The sequence below is a fragment of the Asterias amurensis genome, chromosome 5, assembly GCF_032118995.1.
Source record: "Asterias amurensis chromosome 5, ASM3211899v1".
Classification (NCBI taxonomy): Eukaryota; Metazoa; Echinodermata; class Asteroidea; order Forcipulatida; family Asteriidae; genus Asterias; species Asterias amurensis.
Genome location: NC_092652.1, coordinates 16,657,305 through 16,675,651, shown reverse-complemented (window position 1 = coordinate 16,675,651; position 18,347 = coordinate 16,657,305). Strand labels below are relative to the sequence as shown.

The 18,347-nt window shown below is 38.7% G+C and overlaps 1 protein-coding gene across 3 annotated transcripts in view; it reads left to right on the top strand.

The window, feature by feature from the left end:
- Positions 1–18,347, top strand: part of LOC139936930 (arf-GAP with GTPase, ANK repeat and PH domain-containing protein 1-like) — a 99,011-nt gene that overhangs the window by 48,877 nt on the left and 31,787 nt on the right. For all 3 annotated transcript variants that reach the window (XM_071931765.1, XM_071931764.1, XM_071931766.1), the window contains exons 2-5: positions 4,430–4,488; positions 7,240–7,327; positions 9,226–9,453; positions 18,021–18,155. In XM_071931765.1, the coding sequence (XP_071787866.1) occupies positions 4,430–4,488; positions 7,240–7,327; positions 9,226–9,453; positions 18,021–18,155 (510 nt within the window). The remainder of the gene's footprint in view (positions 1–4,429; positions 4,489–7,239; positions 7,328–9,225; positions 9,454–18,020; positions 18,156–18,347) is intronic.

Here is an 18,347-nt window from a genome sequence, read left to right as displayed (position 1 = left end):
GAAGAGGTTTTCAACTAGTGGTTTAAACCCAACGAGGTTCTTGATAATTTTACCGAGACGAGGTAAATTATCAAGAACCAGGCCTTGGCGGGTTTAAACCACTAGTTGAAAACCGATTCAACACACTTTGATTCCCATTCATAAATACCTTATTTCGTTAAAAGGCGTAATAAAGTAAGAAACTCTGTAAAACGACGTCCGTACGCGTGTGTTTTCCGGTTCCGTTCGTGGGCATGCGCGTATATAGTCTTGGTGCATATTCACTGGTTTTCATTTCACACACAGCACGGCCGACTCACCGACAGCGCCTGCATTGCCCGTAACAAGAAACGTCTTTTATCAAGACTAGCGCCGAGTCTCCGCTCACAATGGGTTATAAACACTGGTCATTATCAGCGGTTTAAACACCTCCACGTGACGCGCTCTCCACCAATAGGAGTAGAAAAACTGTCTGGGGTATTTATGAATGTACATTTATATGCATAATGAGAAAACGATGGATAACCAGATAGTATGACTGCTACTATTAAATCTAATTGTCTGATTGAAGCTTTGTGTCGATTTTCTTTCTGTCTAAATTGCCTGGGTACTGTATGTGTTCATTGTTCAATGTACAGATTTTATACATTTGCAGGCCTGATACTTCATGGAGGCAACGAAGGCGATTGCCTCCGTGTCCCCTGGTCATTGCCTTGGTGCCCTTGAAATGCTCCAGTAGAAATTTGCAATTTCATCATAGGGTGCCCTTTACCAAGAAGAAAAATGCCTTGGTACCCTTAAAACGAAGCTTACAGCCCTGCATTTGTCTAAATAAATGATGACGGTGATGATGATGATCAATGAGGATGATTGTTGATGATAGAGATTGGTGTCCCTCGGTTACCAAAGCAATCATTGCTGACCCTTTTGTCATCGCCTACTCTCTCAATCCATGCCATCCCAAAGGATCCTTAACAGTAGAGCCCAATGATCCTTTTATTTAAGCGCTCGGGGCAGAAATTGCAGCCAATCCAGCAACACTAGGGAAAGGCTCCTCTCTTTCAGATAAACTTAAAGGTTCTTTAAAGTTTAAGTAGTGACTGCTCTAGCTTTCATGTACCGAAAGAAAAACTGAGGATTTATACACTAGGGTTATGGTTTGGCGACCCCAGCCGAAACCCTACTGTCTGAACAGCATCGTCACCATGCTCAACTGAACACCCAAAAAACGCTCAACCATTGACCAATGTTTCTGGTTGGGGTAGCCAAAATGCACTTCAGATTAACACCAGAGGACCCAACATACTTCTGATTAAAACCCCAATAGGCCGGGGGACCAGGGTGACCATGGTTGTGTTCCTTGGACCCTCCTCTTCAATTCTTTATGTACTGGTGTCCGTCCCATGGGGTCTGGACATTTGAAACTGCCCATTCAAATTTTGGAGTAAATACATTGATTAAGCACAAATGAGGCAATAAGTATTGTTTGAAGCTTTGCATGGTGTGGAGAAATAAGTTGAAACTACAAATAACTAGTAAACTTGCTGGTAAAAAACAAAACACAACACAAAGAAAAACAGACACAACAAAATTAGTCATTGAAAACCTGTGACATAAGATAAGTTTTGAGAGTTTTGATACTTAATGAATCATTCGCTGTTAGGATGAGCAATTCATTTCCTCACATAATGTTTACGTACGGGCCACTGAAGTGTAAAATGAAACACGACGGCAAGATTGTTGTTTTCGTGTTTCAATGCACCAGACCAAACTAAACACCACCCTTTGCTCATCACCAAGTTCCAATTTCGCTTCCATCACTACCATATGTTAGCCCATCAGCGGAACCTCTGATCGCAGCGTGAAGAGATTGCTCATCCATACAGCTTGCTAATGAGCATGATGAACATCGATGATGAGATTACTGTGTTTGACAGGTTGCAGTGCAGAGCTGTGGCTATCTCATCTTGTCTACGTCATGCACATTAGTGACACCTGCATTCAGGAATCTTGTAATTACATTGTACTCTTTATCGTTGCTGGGATGTCCTTTCCACTGATTACATTAATCATTCGATCCAGTACATGTTCATGTACCTTACATAAAAACTCTGTAGCCATGTACTCTAGCACATGTATAAAGCATTAGTGGCAGTCTAACTGTAGGCCTGCTAGTTCTACAATGTATAAGACCTACCCTATATTTACATGAATAGAAAAAAATACAGAAGAGCCACAATTTAAACTTGTGCATGTTGAATGGTTGGCTCAGTGGTTTCTTTCACTGCCTTTCCCCACTGTGGACTCTGGTTTGAATCCCACTACAGACCGGAGGTACATGTACATGTTGTAGGGATTGGGTTTTACTTTCTACATTGTACACAGTACCTGATTACATGGGTTTTCACCTATAAATGTACAACACTCGAATGCTAAATTTCTACATGGATTCTCCTTTGTGACCTTTCTAGTGAAGACTATGTTCAAGACCTTTCTGCGTGAGAACATTGAATGAATGTAGCTTGGCTGTGTGTTGCATTACATGTGGGTAGGCCCACAATGTACATTGTACATAACGTGTACAATGTACAATGTATGTTGTCTACTATAAATATGTACATGTATGTATGCTGTACATGTATGTATAATAAAACTTGAGTCGTGATCAGATCTTCCATTTACTAATGGTTCACAAGATTTTGATAAATGGCGCACGTACAGTGTCTTGTGATATTCAGGATTTGGTTCTTTCCTGTACTGATCTGTAGGCTATCCTTTGTTAAAAAAGCTTTGTTTACCTATCAATATGTAAGTTTACTCAGTCGTGCAAGGTGTCAAATTCTATGTTTTTTCCAGATGTGCACAGACCCTATAGACCTTTAATCATGCTGCCTCCATCTTGGTCATGTTCCTCGTATCGAATAAACAAACAATAATCATCTTGCAAATAGGAACCAGACTATTTCGTTCATCCAGCCTCATTTTGGTACCATTGATCTTATAAATGGGAGAATTTCAAGATGGCTGCACCATGATTGTCCATGAATAATAATTATATTTAAACCTAAGTGCATGTGTACGTGTAGCTACAATTACCAATAAGGTACTCAAGGGGATTTAACAAAGAGAAACATGAACGCTTCCCTAAGAGTTTTCTTGATTACTGTCTCGTCCGATGGTAAATTTCCATCTTGCTAAAATCACTTAACCAATGTCATAAATCCTTAATGCATCCTCCCAAGAACCCGCATTATGGAGAGCTCGGATCCCGTCAATTTTCTTTACATTTGTTTGGACCTCCATAAAAGGACTGGTTGTAAGTAAGGAAAATATACGCAGCTTCATGATTGCAATTTGTTAGCCTAAATTAGACCCTTGTTTAATACTATTATGACATTTTGTGTAAACACAGTTCCTCCCAGTGAATGACTGAATGTAAATAATTACATTTACAATTCATACACGCGCTCGGTTCTTGTGCTATTTCTTTGTGGCGTGTCTTTTGTATGGTGTTGTTTCCTTTGTGCTCGTTCTTGGTCCAGAAATGTCAGAAATGATTGAAAATGTACTTAGTGATGTCAAACATGGTGAATTCTTGAAATGATTTCATTGGTTTGAACAACATTTAGTATTTTGCATCGAGGACTGGACCAGATGTACTGGCTCTCAGTGGAGCACGCACCAGAACACAACACTAAATCTTGATTCGCCTTTGTTTACTCATATGTAGGCCCTACTGTACAACAGTACTATACTTGTATATATTTGGTTTGCGGTAACACCATGTGTGTATCCACTTGCCAGGTAGAGTTGTTCTTAGAGAACTGTCTTGCTTTATTCTACTGCCGCGGAGTAGATAATCGGAGGTTCGGGAGACTTCTCAGTTCTGAAAAGAACTGTCCTGCTTTTTTACTTATTACCAGGGCGGATGGTATAAATTAGACTGGACTACTAATTTAGCTTATAGGATCGTAATTAACTGTACTGCCGCGGAGTCAGTTCTGAATTGGTCTCAATGTTTCGACTAGCTTGCTCTAGTCATCGTCAGGAGACATCGTCATAAGTACTATACTTAATGCGTTATGCCAATGTTGGCATGAAGGGCAGGCAGCAACAAAGTTCCTCCACTGCTGTCTGTTTTGGGCCAGTCTCTGGATGGTACATGCATCCCAGGTTTGGTTGAAGGTTCTCATTTCACCTCGTACAACAGTGGTTCCATAAAGAAGGGGGTATTTGTGAATAACTTTGTTTGTAGGAAGAGAAATTAATTAGATGATTATCACTGGCACTGTTTATTTTGTTTATTGTTATGACAAACTGCCAGGCCTTCATTAGGCTTATTCTTCTGAAATGTTTCAGACTCATTGTCACATTTTGTTTACTTCTATTTCTAAATTGTCATGATTCCTTGTATTAATGTGTTGCCTTTCTTTTTTTTGCTTTGGTGCAGATTCATTTGTAAACAGCCAAGAATGGACACTCAGCAGAACAGTTCCAGAACTCAAACTGGTGAGTATTGAAGAAGAAAAACAACTTTCAGGTTCTGTTACAGAAAATACGTCAGCTCCGATACCTACAATTGCATTTACAATGCGCAAGTGCAAGCAACTCCGCTGAACAAAGCACCCCTCACTGCACTGCACGTCCCAAGTGTATGCACAAAATATGCCCTTCTTTTTTACAGCGCCCATAGTGTCAAGTCGTTTTTTTTCTCAGCTCTTGGAAAACAATTTAGCGTTACACACTACATACATTATAGTCCAGTTTTCAGACATCTCCATTCAGGAGTGCATCTCAATGGTGTGAAGAAAATTCATCTAAAGATCAAAGAAACAAATGTCACCAAATACCCATCTCAACATATTCTTGATTTTGGAGATTGCACAAGGATCGTACCTTTCTTGTACACTCCATTGCAGTTCTGTGTAGACTCCAGCCCCATGAGAGAACCCCCCCAAAAAGCAGGGTTAATCTCAGAGACTACTCCCCTAATGAAATTATGGCCGCCCATGGGACTTCACATATTGGATGTGTCCGTGGTAGGAGTCTGTTCCAATTCAATTGCATTCACTCTGCGCTAAGGAGCAGGTGGTGGCTGAAAGAAACCAAATTTACCAATTGACCTGTTACTCTTGAGTACATGTAAATGTAGGCCGCAATTGAGTTGTAACTCTTAGTACATGTAGGCCGCAATTGAGTTGTTAGTGTTTGAGTGTGTGCATGTAGGCCTTTTACTCAACTGAATCTTTCATAGTAGGACTTTTATAATTTTGCCTATAAATCAATTAAACAGTTGATAAGAAACAATCTTTGACCCTAACTATAAAAAAAAAATCACAATTTTTTGTGTGTGCAAGGAAACATGTACATGTGTAGGGCCTACAATTTAAAATAAAATAAAAATATGGTAAATAAAAAACTGTTAGTTTTATTTCGCGCGAGAGTTTATAAAACCAATGCAAAGCCAACAAATTCTGTAAGGCCCCCACTTGTGAGTGTACAAAAGCTCATTAGTACTAATTTATTTTGATTACAAGTAAATGGACAATCAGGAAGCACTGGCATGTCCGCAACTCCCTCCAAGGCTACTGTCTCTATTGCTGACTCATTCATAACAATCTCTGGCTGAGAAGCCATTCATCAGATTCAAATGTTTTTTTTGTGACATTTTCCCCCAAATTATATTCTTCAAAGGGAATCCTTTCTCAAATTGTTTATACCGTGTGTCTACAAAAAAAAACCCGATACACTTTTGAAATGGCTGCTGAATAAAAAATATATGATTAGGGAAAAAGGTTTGGATGTTAAGGAGAATGGACGAGAAATTGTAGATTCGTGAATAGAATGTACGAGCCAAAGTACATTGTATTCACGAATCTACACAACGACGGTTGGTCACATTTTATGATTATTTTACAAAATAAGTGCTTGCAATATTATCGAGTACAACGTCAGTTTGCTCAGCTAACAATAAATTGTGTTACTAAAGTGATTTTTCTGAGCTGGAAAATGTTATTGTAAATTGAAGGTAACAAATTTTCAGCTGTGTTTTGCTGCTACATGTATATCGTTCAGTTTGGAAAGACAGTAGTTTTCAAATTGAACTATTTACTAAAGTTTGTAATGAATCTACACTCGACTGTAGATTATGTTACGAATGGCCCTGTACATTTAATCATCAACAGCTGCAGTGCTTCTCACCTACAATTTCTTATTTTGTTTTTGTGGTCATTATTTTTGGGGAGTACTGTAATTACCAATCTGATTGGCCCTATATTGCTCCATGGCCTTACCTACTTGTAACCATAAGGGTGAATGCACACTACCGGGCAGTCATGTTTGGAAGAGGGGGGTGGGGTCTAAGGCTTCAGTGTTTTATTAAATCCTTCATTCATGATTATATTAGCACCGATGGAGCTTCACACACAAAAACACACTCTAGAAACTGGCCTGCACAAATGGAAAGTAAACAGTGATCAGGGCCCAATTTTATAGAGCTGCTAAGCACAACAATTTGCTTAGCATGAAATTTCTTCCTTGATAAAAACAGGTTTACCAACCAAATTTCCATGTGATTTTCAGGATAAGCAAACAAAAGCTGAATACCAGTAACAAATACTATGTAGCAAATGGAAATTTGGCTGGTAATCCTTTTTTTATCAGTGAAGAAATTTTATGCTTAGCAAATTTTTTTGGCCCCTGGTGGTCAGCCCTTTCATGGCAAAACAGCTAACTCAAAAATTACATTTTGAGAAAAAGCAAGTCCAGAGATTAGCTGCTAAGCCATAAAACAGGATGACAGTGTAAGAGAGGCTCAGGCCTGTATGCTTTATTGTTGAAACTGTAAGGGCACCAAGGCATTTTCTCCTTGGTTAAGGGCACCCTATGAGGACATTGTAACTGTCTTCTGGAACATTTCAAGGGCACCATGGCAATGACCAGGGGGCACGGAGGCAATCGCCTTCGTTGCCTCCGTGAAGTATCAGGCCTGGAGGCTGAGATGTAATAATTCACATACGTATGTACATTCGCCTTTTAAACTTTGAAGCACCCTCTATTTACACCGAAATGATCTTATTGTAAAAAATCAAAATTTTCCAGTTAGACTGTTTTGCAATGGAAATGCCATGGGGTGTTGCCCCCCCATCTCCTCTTTCCCCTTAATGACAATGAAGTGTCTGTTTAATGTCCTCATTAGTGAATTGAGACATTGTTTCCTGATGTGGAAACTAAAGGATGTGTTGTTTCTTTGCTTGACAGGGTGTGGTGGGCAGCTTGACGAGTGGCAAGTCAGCTCTTGTGCACAGATATCTGACTGGATCCTACATGCAGGAAGAGTCTCCAGAAGGTATGCAATTTATTATTTGGTTTAATACACTCACACCGAGTTCTGTGGAAAAAAAATCACGTGTGGTTCGAACCCTTGACCTTTGCCAATCTAGAGTACTTACCAACTAGACCACAGATTGCCAGGTAGCTAGAGGCAATTCGAATCCTATATTTTAGCAAGAGAATAATTGAAGAAAAACAAAATACACTATTAATGCACAAATTTGTGTGCTTTCAGATGCCTTATAAAAGGCTTTAGGCCTGAAGTCTATTAATAGTTGAATGAGAAATTATCTCTTTCTCAAAAACTACGTTACTTCAGAGGGAGCCATGTAAAAAATATCAACAGCTCTCCATTGCTCGTTACCAATTAAGTTTTTATGCAAACAATTGTTTTGAGTAAACCATTAGTGTACAGTCGGTGCCTATAAAGATACATAAGTTATAAATCCAAACAGATTTTGTTAAAAATCCAACTCGTTACCAAAAACAGGCGAGACCCTGTGAGATGGAGGAGTCAGTGTGAGTGAGCATTTATGGAGGGGATTCCCCTTTCCAATTTGCGGAATGCCCTTTTCTTGCCAACATCCTTGAACTCGATGGCCATGGTGGAAGAGGAACCATGTCTACAGCCATGAGTTCTTGCTTGGACCACACAAACCACAACCAAATCTTTTGTGGTTTTGCTACATTAGCACTAGCAGTACAACCACCATGAAGTTACAAAAGAAACTGAGGCTTTTGTAAATGATTGTTGGTAATGGACTTGATTCATTAAATCAGGAAGTTAGAACTCAGTAAGCTAGCGGGAATAAGAGCAAATATTTGCGGTATTGGCAGCTTAAATATCTGTTGAACACTACAGACACTTTCTTAGGAGTTCAAACTATTCTCGTTAAACAAGTCTCACATAACAATTCGCTAAACAGTCATTTAAAAAACAATTGTATCATATATTCATCTGCTCCCATGAGACAAGTTCGGTCTTTTAAAAATGTTGATATTTCCCCCAACCTCCCCGCGCAACTGGCGACAAATTATTGTATAAAATAATTTGATATCACTGTTTTCCTCCCCATCCAGATTACAATTTCATGTAGCATACAGAGACAAGAAACATAATGCACACAGCACACTACATCTTTTCTTTTGGCACTTACAAGTATAAGAATCCCCGTTTTTTGGGGAGTGGACATTCTTCATTAAATGTTTTGTAGAAGACATTGTGTATATAAGCCCACATGTAAACGGCGTACATGTACATGTACGTGACCGGGATGATGTGAGTGATTACAAGTGCCTCATTTTTCATGTGAAAACCCATTGTCACTCATCGCAGTCAAAGTTTTTTTCTTTTGATAGATCACTGTGCATGACATGTATGTTGATGTTGCAGTTTCAAACACGCGGTCGCGTCAACACCTTTTTTGTTGATGATAATAGTATGTGTTTGTAATAAGCTGCTTAGCATTGATGTAATGTTATTATGGTGCTACAGAAAGAATAGAATTCTTTACAATGACAGACAGAAGAGCATTCTCCCATATTTTGTGCCAGCTTTGTGCAATTGGCCAAAAAACGCCAAATTTCAAAGGTCTTCAGAATGGTTTGTACTTAGTGTTTATCTATTTTTTGAGTGCCCTAATTTGCATTCTGGAGAATTATACATAATTTTGTTGTTGATTTTTGTGTAAATAGTAAGTTAAAAAAACAATTTGAACCCCCCTCCCCTCCGAAACCCCTAGAAACGTGTCAGTGCGTATTTGCATGCAAGTCTCACATATCAGCCTGTTACGCTGACTTTTGCATTGGGAGAAGAACCCTTAAATCTTTGACACTTACAGATTCAATGATACTATTTTTGAATGAGAAATGCTTTTTTGAAACAAAAAAAGTTTTCTGATTCTACCATCACAGGAGGGCGCTTCAAGAAAGAGATCGTCGTTGATGACCGGAGCTATCTCTTACTCATCAGAGACGAAGGGGGTCCCCCAGAGCTGCAGTTCTGCTCGTGGGTAGACGCTGTGATCTTGGTCTTCAGCGTCGAGGACGAAATGAGTTTCCAGTTGTTGTACAACTTCTACGCCAAAATCGCCCACTACAGAAACACGGCAGACTTGCCGATGATTCTGGTTGGTACACAAGGTACGAATGTAAATTTTTATTTCATTTCATTTCATTTATTCTTATTGTGAAGCCAAGGACTCTCAGAAAAGTGAACTTTATCACTGCATGCTGAGACAGGTCTGATAATTTCACACTGAGGCAACAAATTCGATTGCCTCCATTGCCTTGGTGCTCCTGAAATGCTCTGCAGTAGAACTGTACAATTTCCTCTTAGGGTGCCCTTTACCAAGTAGAAAATGCCTTGGTGCCCCAAACGAAGCATACATGTGTGCCAAGAGAAATTTTCCAGTCGGATAGAGACTGAAATACATTTTACATTGATTACCTGTATTTATTGATTGTACTTTTAAATTAACGCCACGTGCAAGCCTGTGTGCCACGCCTATCTTTAAACACTTTTTTTACTGTGTTTATCACACATTTAAACATGTCCACGTGATGTCCTCTCGGCCAATCAAAATGAATCAACTGCCCGGGTATTTATGAATGTATTTACAAGTTTGTTGTGCAGATGCAAATCAACCAACCAAAGAAACAAACTTGAAGTACTCTTACAATGTACAGTCATTGCACATTATACGCTTTTTTAGAGACTTTCTTTTGGAGGTGTTATGCGATAGAAAAGCAGTTGTTATTATTTTAACTATCCCATGCCCTTGTACACGTTAATGCAATTCTGGCCAAAAAGAAACTAAAAAGATAATTAGTTGTATAATATGCCTGAAAGGGAAGAATGACCAGTGTATTGAGTCTTTCTATCACAGCACATAATATTCCTTTCAGCTGACCATGCCCCCATTTCACCAAGACAAGGAAGTCAACCTCGCCATGTTATGAACTCATCCCTCACAAAATATGCCCCTCCCCATCCCTGCAAGGTCCTCTATGGCAGATGGTTCCTTCAATTGTAACCCGCAGTTTCATCTTGTCTACCCCCCCCCCTTAACTTCCATCTCATCATCTTTGGCTGGCATTTCAGCAGTTGGATATATTTCCTTAAGACTATGAGTCAGACTGCTTCAGAAACGGCTTCTCCTTTTTACTGAGTGCAGGCTGGCTGCGGAGAGCAGCGTTGCCATCTTGAAATGCGGTACTCTACTTTAAAGGGCAGGCATTGCAGTGAATGATTTCCTTTGTACATGGTATATAGCAGAGCAAAATGCTAGACAAGTTTTATCAGTTGCTACTCAAAAACTCAGTGCTGTTTTTATTTTTTTGCTGTGCGAAATTTACGGGACGAAATTGTTCCCTGCAATATGTTGAGTAGTCACTCTGAATGTAAATGTCATTGAATGATTTCGGTTAGAAGCCTATAGTATAAAGCGATAGTATAAAGCATTCCTGAGAATATTTCACTTTGAAGTAATGTGGTTATTAATCATGTAAATGTAAAAAGATCTCAGTTTTTACATGTTTTTAGGCCCCAAAACTTGAAACTGAGAAGCTTTTACTGTCTGCTACGTTTCTCAGATTGTGTATTCCTGTTGGGGATCATTTTCCTGTATTGACAAGACGTTCACTGCGGATTTTTGTCGATATCTCAAAAATATTATATGTGCATCTACTTTTACATGTACATGTATAGGATAAAATCGATCGAAGGATTCCAAATACCAAAGATATACCCTGCCAGGCACTGAACACTATTGGTAATTACTCAAAATAAAATTGTTAACATATAAAAACTTACTTGGTAAAGAGCAATGGAGAGCTGTTGGTGTATCAAACATTGTGAGAAACAGCTCCCTCTGAAGTAACAAAGTTTTCGCGAAAGAGGTAATTTCTCACTCAAATATTTACAGGCTTACAGGCCGAAGGGTGTTTTTTCTTTCATTATTCTCTTGCAACTTTGTTGACCCATTGGGTCAGAATTTTCACAGATTTGTTTTTGTATGCATATGTTGAGATACATGTACACCAAGTGAATGTACTGGCCTTTGACAGTTACCAAACATGTCCTGTGCCTTTAAAGCTGGTCATAATGTAGACTTAGTGGCTGCATTTGATAAAAGTAGGAGAGGTCTGTTTTGGGGTTCCAGAGTTCGTCTTAAGTGCTTGGGTTAATCTTTGATTGCTTCATCCTGGCTGATTGTCTAGATGTGGATGGTGAATCGGGATGGCAATTATCTGTTTTGAAAGCAATGAAGCCCGGCAGTGCAATACTGTAGCTCAGAGAAAAGGTCATTCGTCTAAAATTCTAGGAAACCTAGTTTAAAAACAAACCTTTTTAAATGTCATTGACGTACAGTATGCACCGTCTGTTTTTGACTAGCATTTAACAAAAACTCCAACCAAACTTCCAAGACAAGGTGTAAAATCAGAACTGGCGTAAAATCAGAATGAGTGTTAAATCAAATTAGTGTAAAATCAGAATGGGTTTTGGTGTAAAAACAAAATGGGTATAAAATTCATACAGGTGCAAACTCAGAGTGGGTGTGCAAACAGAATGGGTGTACAATCAGAACGGTGTAAGAACAGAATGTGTGCAAACTCGGGTGTAAAAAACAAAATGGGTATAAAATTCATACAGGTGCAAACTCAGTGTGGGTGTAAAAACAGAATGGGTGCAAACTCAGACAGGGTGTTAAAACGAAACGGGCAAAAAATTCATATAGGTGCAAAATTAGAGTGGGTCTAAAAGCAGAACGGTGTAAAATCAAAATGGGTATAAAATCAGGACAGGTGTGCATGTCTATTAAATGCAGAGAGGGGGGGGGGGGCTAGATGGCCTCTTTAAAAACCAAATGTATTTTTAATTACGTAAGATGTAGTTGTAACTGCTGGTTTAACTTCTTTGACTTCAACTCCTAGTTACATTTATCAGTTTTTGCCTCCGATTGATTATAATATTTCCACTGGATTCATGTAAATAAAAGGCAGTCTTTGGTTATAATGGGCAAAGTCTGATTTGTGCATTCGCCGGACTCGTCTCCGTCTAAACCATCCAAAGGTCAAGTCAAATCTACAGGTGATAAATGGGTTTCCTTCGCTCGTTGGGAGCCCATTGAGAATTGCATACAACAACCACGGACTGACGGGGACAACACACTAATTATGCTGCTGTTAATGCTTGGCTGCTGATTTGTGCGCTATTGATTCAGAAAGCGTATGCAATCTTTTGCGCTCATCACTGGGCTGTGCCGAGTGCTAAGGATGGACGAGTTGGAAGCTCTATCTAAGACATTCTTAGTGGTTTTATTATTCAATTGAAATATGGAAGACTGCTGGACTTGTCCCGTCATGAATTGACTAGCCCCCGTGCGGCCGCGATGCTAAAATCACTGGCCTCTTGCCTGTGTAATTCAAACCCGATTGTTCATTTTACGACTTTGTATACATTCAACTCTTGTACTCAATGAAACTCTTGTACTCAATAAAATTGTCAGAATATTTTTTTTTTTCAAAGTGATCAAATATTATGGTTGATGCTTGGCTAGACTGAACCACAATCCATTCGTCTAGAAAAGTATTGAATGAACTATTGTGTCAACCAAACATGCCTGGACCATTTGTATCTAAAAATGTCTATTCCCTTTGTACTGCAAGTTAACACTACAAATAAAAAGACAGAGTCAAATGTTTGATTATCATACGTTGAAGGGGCATTCATTCAATTTAATTTACATAGGGCCTACGTCTATGTGTTAAGTACAAATTTATAGAGAAATGTTATATTTAAAAAACTGTTAAAAAATATTTTTCAAAATAGACACAGTCTACATCTACATGTACATGTGAGTACATGTACATAATGTACAATTTATTATACAGTTTCATTCAAAGATGTCAAAGTGTACTAATTTTAATCCTATAAAGGTACAATGTGCATGGCCTTAGGATATCTAATGAGATAAAATGTCCAGGTTTGCACACCTGCACTGCATGCATGTTGCCGTGTACATCAGTACAGTAGGCCTACACGTTTTTTTGTAGATAATGTACATGTATCACTCAGTACAAAGGCCTGCATGTACATCATACATGTATAGTCCGAATAATGAAAATTAATTTTGTGGTTTTAATCATCTTTCCATCTTTTGTTTGCATTCGTTCACACCCCTGGAAGGCAATGGTAAACAATAACAGTTTTTTTAAAGATCAGATAACATGATATGATCAGATATTTACATGTTGATGTGTGTCTGTAGCTGTACGTGTGTGTTAGTGAACTGATTTCATGTAAAGGTAATTAGTGATGTGATTGAACCGTTGTTCAATGGTGTTACATGTAATGTAAGTTGGAGGTCTGTGTATAGAAGTCGAACACCAACTACATGTTTGCATGCTTAGATGCCCATTCCCCCCCCCTCATTTTGTCAAGAATTTCATCATTATGACAAGCCTGGAATAGACCGATCAATTAAGCTCCGCCCCATTACGTATTGACCGTCACCAATCACATCCCAATGCGCAACCAAAAGTCCGACACTAGAAAGTCTGACATGTGTGCGCGTATGCCTGGGGTGCTCGACAGAGTTGTGCAGAATGGCATTGGAGAGGCTCACAATGACGTCACAATCAAATACTCTGTAAACACGCAATATGGTTGCCCAATTTGTCTGCTAACCTGTGAAATACACAAAGGCTTAAGCAAATTGTTCTGCTACAGTAAGCATGAAAATTTGCTTACCGTTAAGCAGCGCTATGAAACTGGGCCCAGTCAAAAGGACCTGTCAGAATTTTCTCCAAGGGTCCAGCTAGCTACATGTATTTCAGTGTGGAAAAGCATCACTATTTAGTATAAATTTTGAACTAAAGCCCATTTCATACTTTCTGCGAATGCAGATGTGATCAAATGTTGAAGTCACATATTCGCAGGGAATAATTCACAGGGGTAATGTTTAACACTCTCTTGCGAATATCACTGGGAAAACTTAAGTTGTGCATCGCATTCGCATTCGCAGGAAGAAAGTATGAACCGTAACTGGCTTACATGTAACTGGTCCTGCTGGCCGGTCACTGAAAAAGTTTAGAGCAGTGCATAAAAACTATTTAATCAGTTTTTGTTGTTTTGTTTTTGTTGTTGCTTGCTTTGGATCTGTCATGGATCATACAATATAAATTATGAAACCAATCAATCAAGGTCCCATTAAAGTGTTATGACACAGCCCTACAAATAGATCTCTCTAATAATTTCATTCAGCCTGGGGGTAATTAAGGTATTACATTGTACTTATAGAACTAGGGGAAGGACAGTACTGCAATGTGATTCTCATTAATTTTGGATTGTAACCTAACACGTGAACATGTTGGAGTTCACACAGCTGAACGGTCGCATTGATTATAAATCACAAGCTTTTAAGACAGTTTAATTAAAACTTCACTATGCATACAATGCATGGATAGTGAAGAGAGTTCTACAGGTAACTTACGGTTTATTACTGTAGGTTTGCAGTTTTTTTTTTTTTTTTAAAGACACTGGACACTATTGGTAATTGTCAAAAACAAGCCTTCTCACTTGGTGTATTTCAACATATGCATAAAATAACAAACCCGTGAAAATTTTAGCTCAATTGGTAGATGAAGTTGTAAGATAATAATGAAAGAAAAAAACACCCTTGTCACACGAAGTTGTGTGCTCTCAGATGCTTGATTTTGAGACCTCAAATTCTAAATATGAGGTCTCGAAATCAAGTTCGTGGAAAATTACTTCTTTCTCGAAAACTACATCACTTCAGAGGAAGTCGTTGCTCACAATGTTTTATACTATCAACCTCTCCCTATTACTCACTACTCATTTAAAGGAACACATTGCCTTGGATCGGACGAGTTGGTCTATTAAAAGCGTTTGAAACCGTTTGTTATGAAATGCATATGGTTAGAAAGATGTTTTTAAAGTAGAATATAATGATCCACACAAGTATCACTCAAAATTGCGTGGTTTTCCTTTTACGTCGCGAACTATCACGGTCAGCCATTTATGGGAGTCAAAATTTTGACTCTCATAAATGGCCGACCGTGTTAGTAGACAGGGTAAAAAGAAAACCACGCAATTTCGAGGCATATTTGTGTAGATCATTGTATTCTACTTTTACAATATCTTTCTAACCATATACATTTTACAACAAACGATCACAGAACGCTTTTCAAAGACCAACTCGACCGATCCAAGGCAACGTGTTCCTTTAAGCTAATAATTATTTTGAGTAATTACCAATAGTGTCTACTGCCTTTAAGTATAAGACACAAAAGACAAACTGGATGATTATGATTATTACTTACAAATGAAAATGTTTTTAAAATCAGGAATGTTGATCTGATTCCTCAGGAACTCCAAAATCTAAACCAAATCCGTTCACCAGAGAAATGTTTCTGTATGAAATGCTGTTAAAGGCAGGGTCATACATTGTAGCTTGGTTACTAATCGAAAAGTTAATGACAAGAAAAACAAAAGAAAAATTTACAAGAACTTTTTTTGTGAGAAGCACTGCAGCTATTGATATTACAAACTACTTCCCTTCAAAGTGATTTTTAACCTAAAAACATTTGAATCTGAGAAACGAATTATGCATGAATCGTTTCTTCGCAAATGCTGCAGCCGGATATGCAATTGGCACCCACTGTCATCTCTCTAAATGTGGATTGGTTGACAGTTCTTGCAAAAATAATGATTTTTTGTAATGCTGTTATCTCAGCAAGTACCATGTAGACACTTTACTCTGCTGAAACTTTCACATGTGACTGGTATTGTATTTATCTGTATAATTTAGCCTAAAAATCAGCATAACATGGGCAAATACCAATTTATGAGCCTACCTTTAAGGATACAACTGAAAAATGTACGTTCTCCTCTTTCTGTATACATCAGGAATATTTAGCTCAAATGTCTGAATTCAGACTCTTTTGGTAATCAAAATGTGTGTCACCCCCCCCCCCCCCCCCCCTAAATAAGTCATGCTCTTTGGTCTACTTCTCTAATAATACATGTACATGTTTCTCAAAAGCTTTTTGGAAACTATTATTCCAGGGGTGATCAAAAGGTGTGCGTTTCTATCATTTTAATGTACACTGTATATCCAAAGATCTGGACCCCAGTTTCAGACTCTTTTTTGGTGTCATTTCTGACTCTCATCCCTGATTACACAAGTGTATTCTGTTAATCTAAACATTTGGGTGGTTATATTCATGTATGGATCCAATTAACAATAATGACACCTGTCTTCAGTTCCTGGTTGTATTTTAGTCGACACCTCAGGCTCCTGGGCTTTCCTGAGGTGAAACAAGAGTGAGAATGTTGAACTCCTGAAGGTTAACGGAAATTGAGTCCCTTCAAGGCATACATAGCTCATGTCTTTCCTCATGTGATGTTGTAGAATCCATTAGTACTTGTCAAGTGTTGAGTGTAGAGCTTAAGGTGGTGTCTTCTCAGGAATGGTCCTGTCTTCAGAATTTTTTCCAAAACCTTCTTGAGCCTTCACATTTTCAAACCAAAAAGGGGGAAAAAGAAATAGTGAACATTGTTCGATCGTTATAGTATAGGGGCTTTTTTCTTCAGGGGTTGTCTTCTCTGGATTCATCCTCTCTGGATTCATCCCATCTTCAGGATTTGTCTGAAAACCTCCTTGAGCCTTCAAGTTTTCTTGAAAGAGGTAGAGCAACCAAAAAAGGGAGAAAGAAATAGTGAATATTGTGTCTAAAACTGTATTAGTGGTGAAGCGCATGAGGATGTAAACCTCCTAAATTGTAACAGCTGAGATATTCTGGGTCGAGAATAAAGGGGAACAAAACCTGCAAGGTTTATTACAGGAATGCTCAAATCAGTCAAACCTCATCCCTGATTTTTTAATAAAAGAGCTACATGTACAAAATGCCATTAAAGCCATTGGACACTTACGGTCAACAGTATTGTCCAATGGCCAACACTTCGTGTATCAAAACTTATATATAAATAACAAACCTGTGAAATTTTAGGCTCAATCAGTCATTGTAGTCGGGAGAAAATCACTGGAAAACCCACCCTTGTTTCCGCACGTTTCGCCGTGTCATGACATGTGTTTACTATAAATCCGTAATTCTCGATGTCGAGAATTGATAATTGTTCTAATGTTTTCTCAAATTTAAGTAAAGCATTTTATGGAATAGTATTTCAAGAGAAGTCTTTCACCATTACCTTCTGTAAACCCTGAAAAGTTATTTGTAAATCTGTGATCTTTTATTTTTTTGTTCTGTTCCAAAAGTGTATAATGGCTTTAAATGAAAATCTTACACTCGTTTCAGACAATCGCGCCAGAGGCGCGTCGAACCAGATAGATAAGGAGCCTCTCTAGGTCGACCCAAATAACTTTTTGTTTCAGATCAGACAGGCGAACTTAACATTGGCTCGGCTCATGACAAGCTTGACGTCTGAAACCAAGGCGCTCCAGAGCTGTCCGAACGACTGCATTGATCTTTTGTCCGGTCACTCCTAACTGTTTCAGGCGTAGAATTGTTCATGCACTTAATTCATTAATTTGGTTCAGCACGACTCTGGAGTGCCTGTCTGAAACGGGTGTAACTTCTTGTACATGTAAACAAGATTGAAAGGTCCAAGATTAATGAATAATCACGCATTACCTTTCTTGATTTTGTGTTTTTCAAACATTCAGATACTGTCAGTCAGAACACACCGAGGGTCATCGACGACTCAAGAGCAAGGAAGCTAGCAGCTGACCTCAAGAGATGCCCTTACTACGAAACATGTGCAATGTATGGTCTCAATGTGGATAGAGTCTTCCAAGATGGTGAGTTTAGTGGGCGTGTCTTTAGTGGGCGTGTCTTTACTATGAAACATGTGCAATGCATGGTCTCAATGTGGATAGAGTCTTCCAAGATTTAGAGTTTAATGGGCGTGTCTTTACTATGAAATATGTGCAATGTATGGTCTCAATGTGGATAGAGTCTTCCAAGATGGTGAGTTTAGTGGGCGTGTCTTT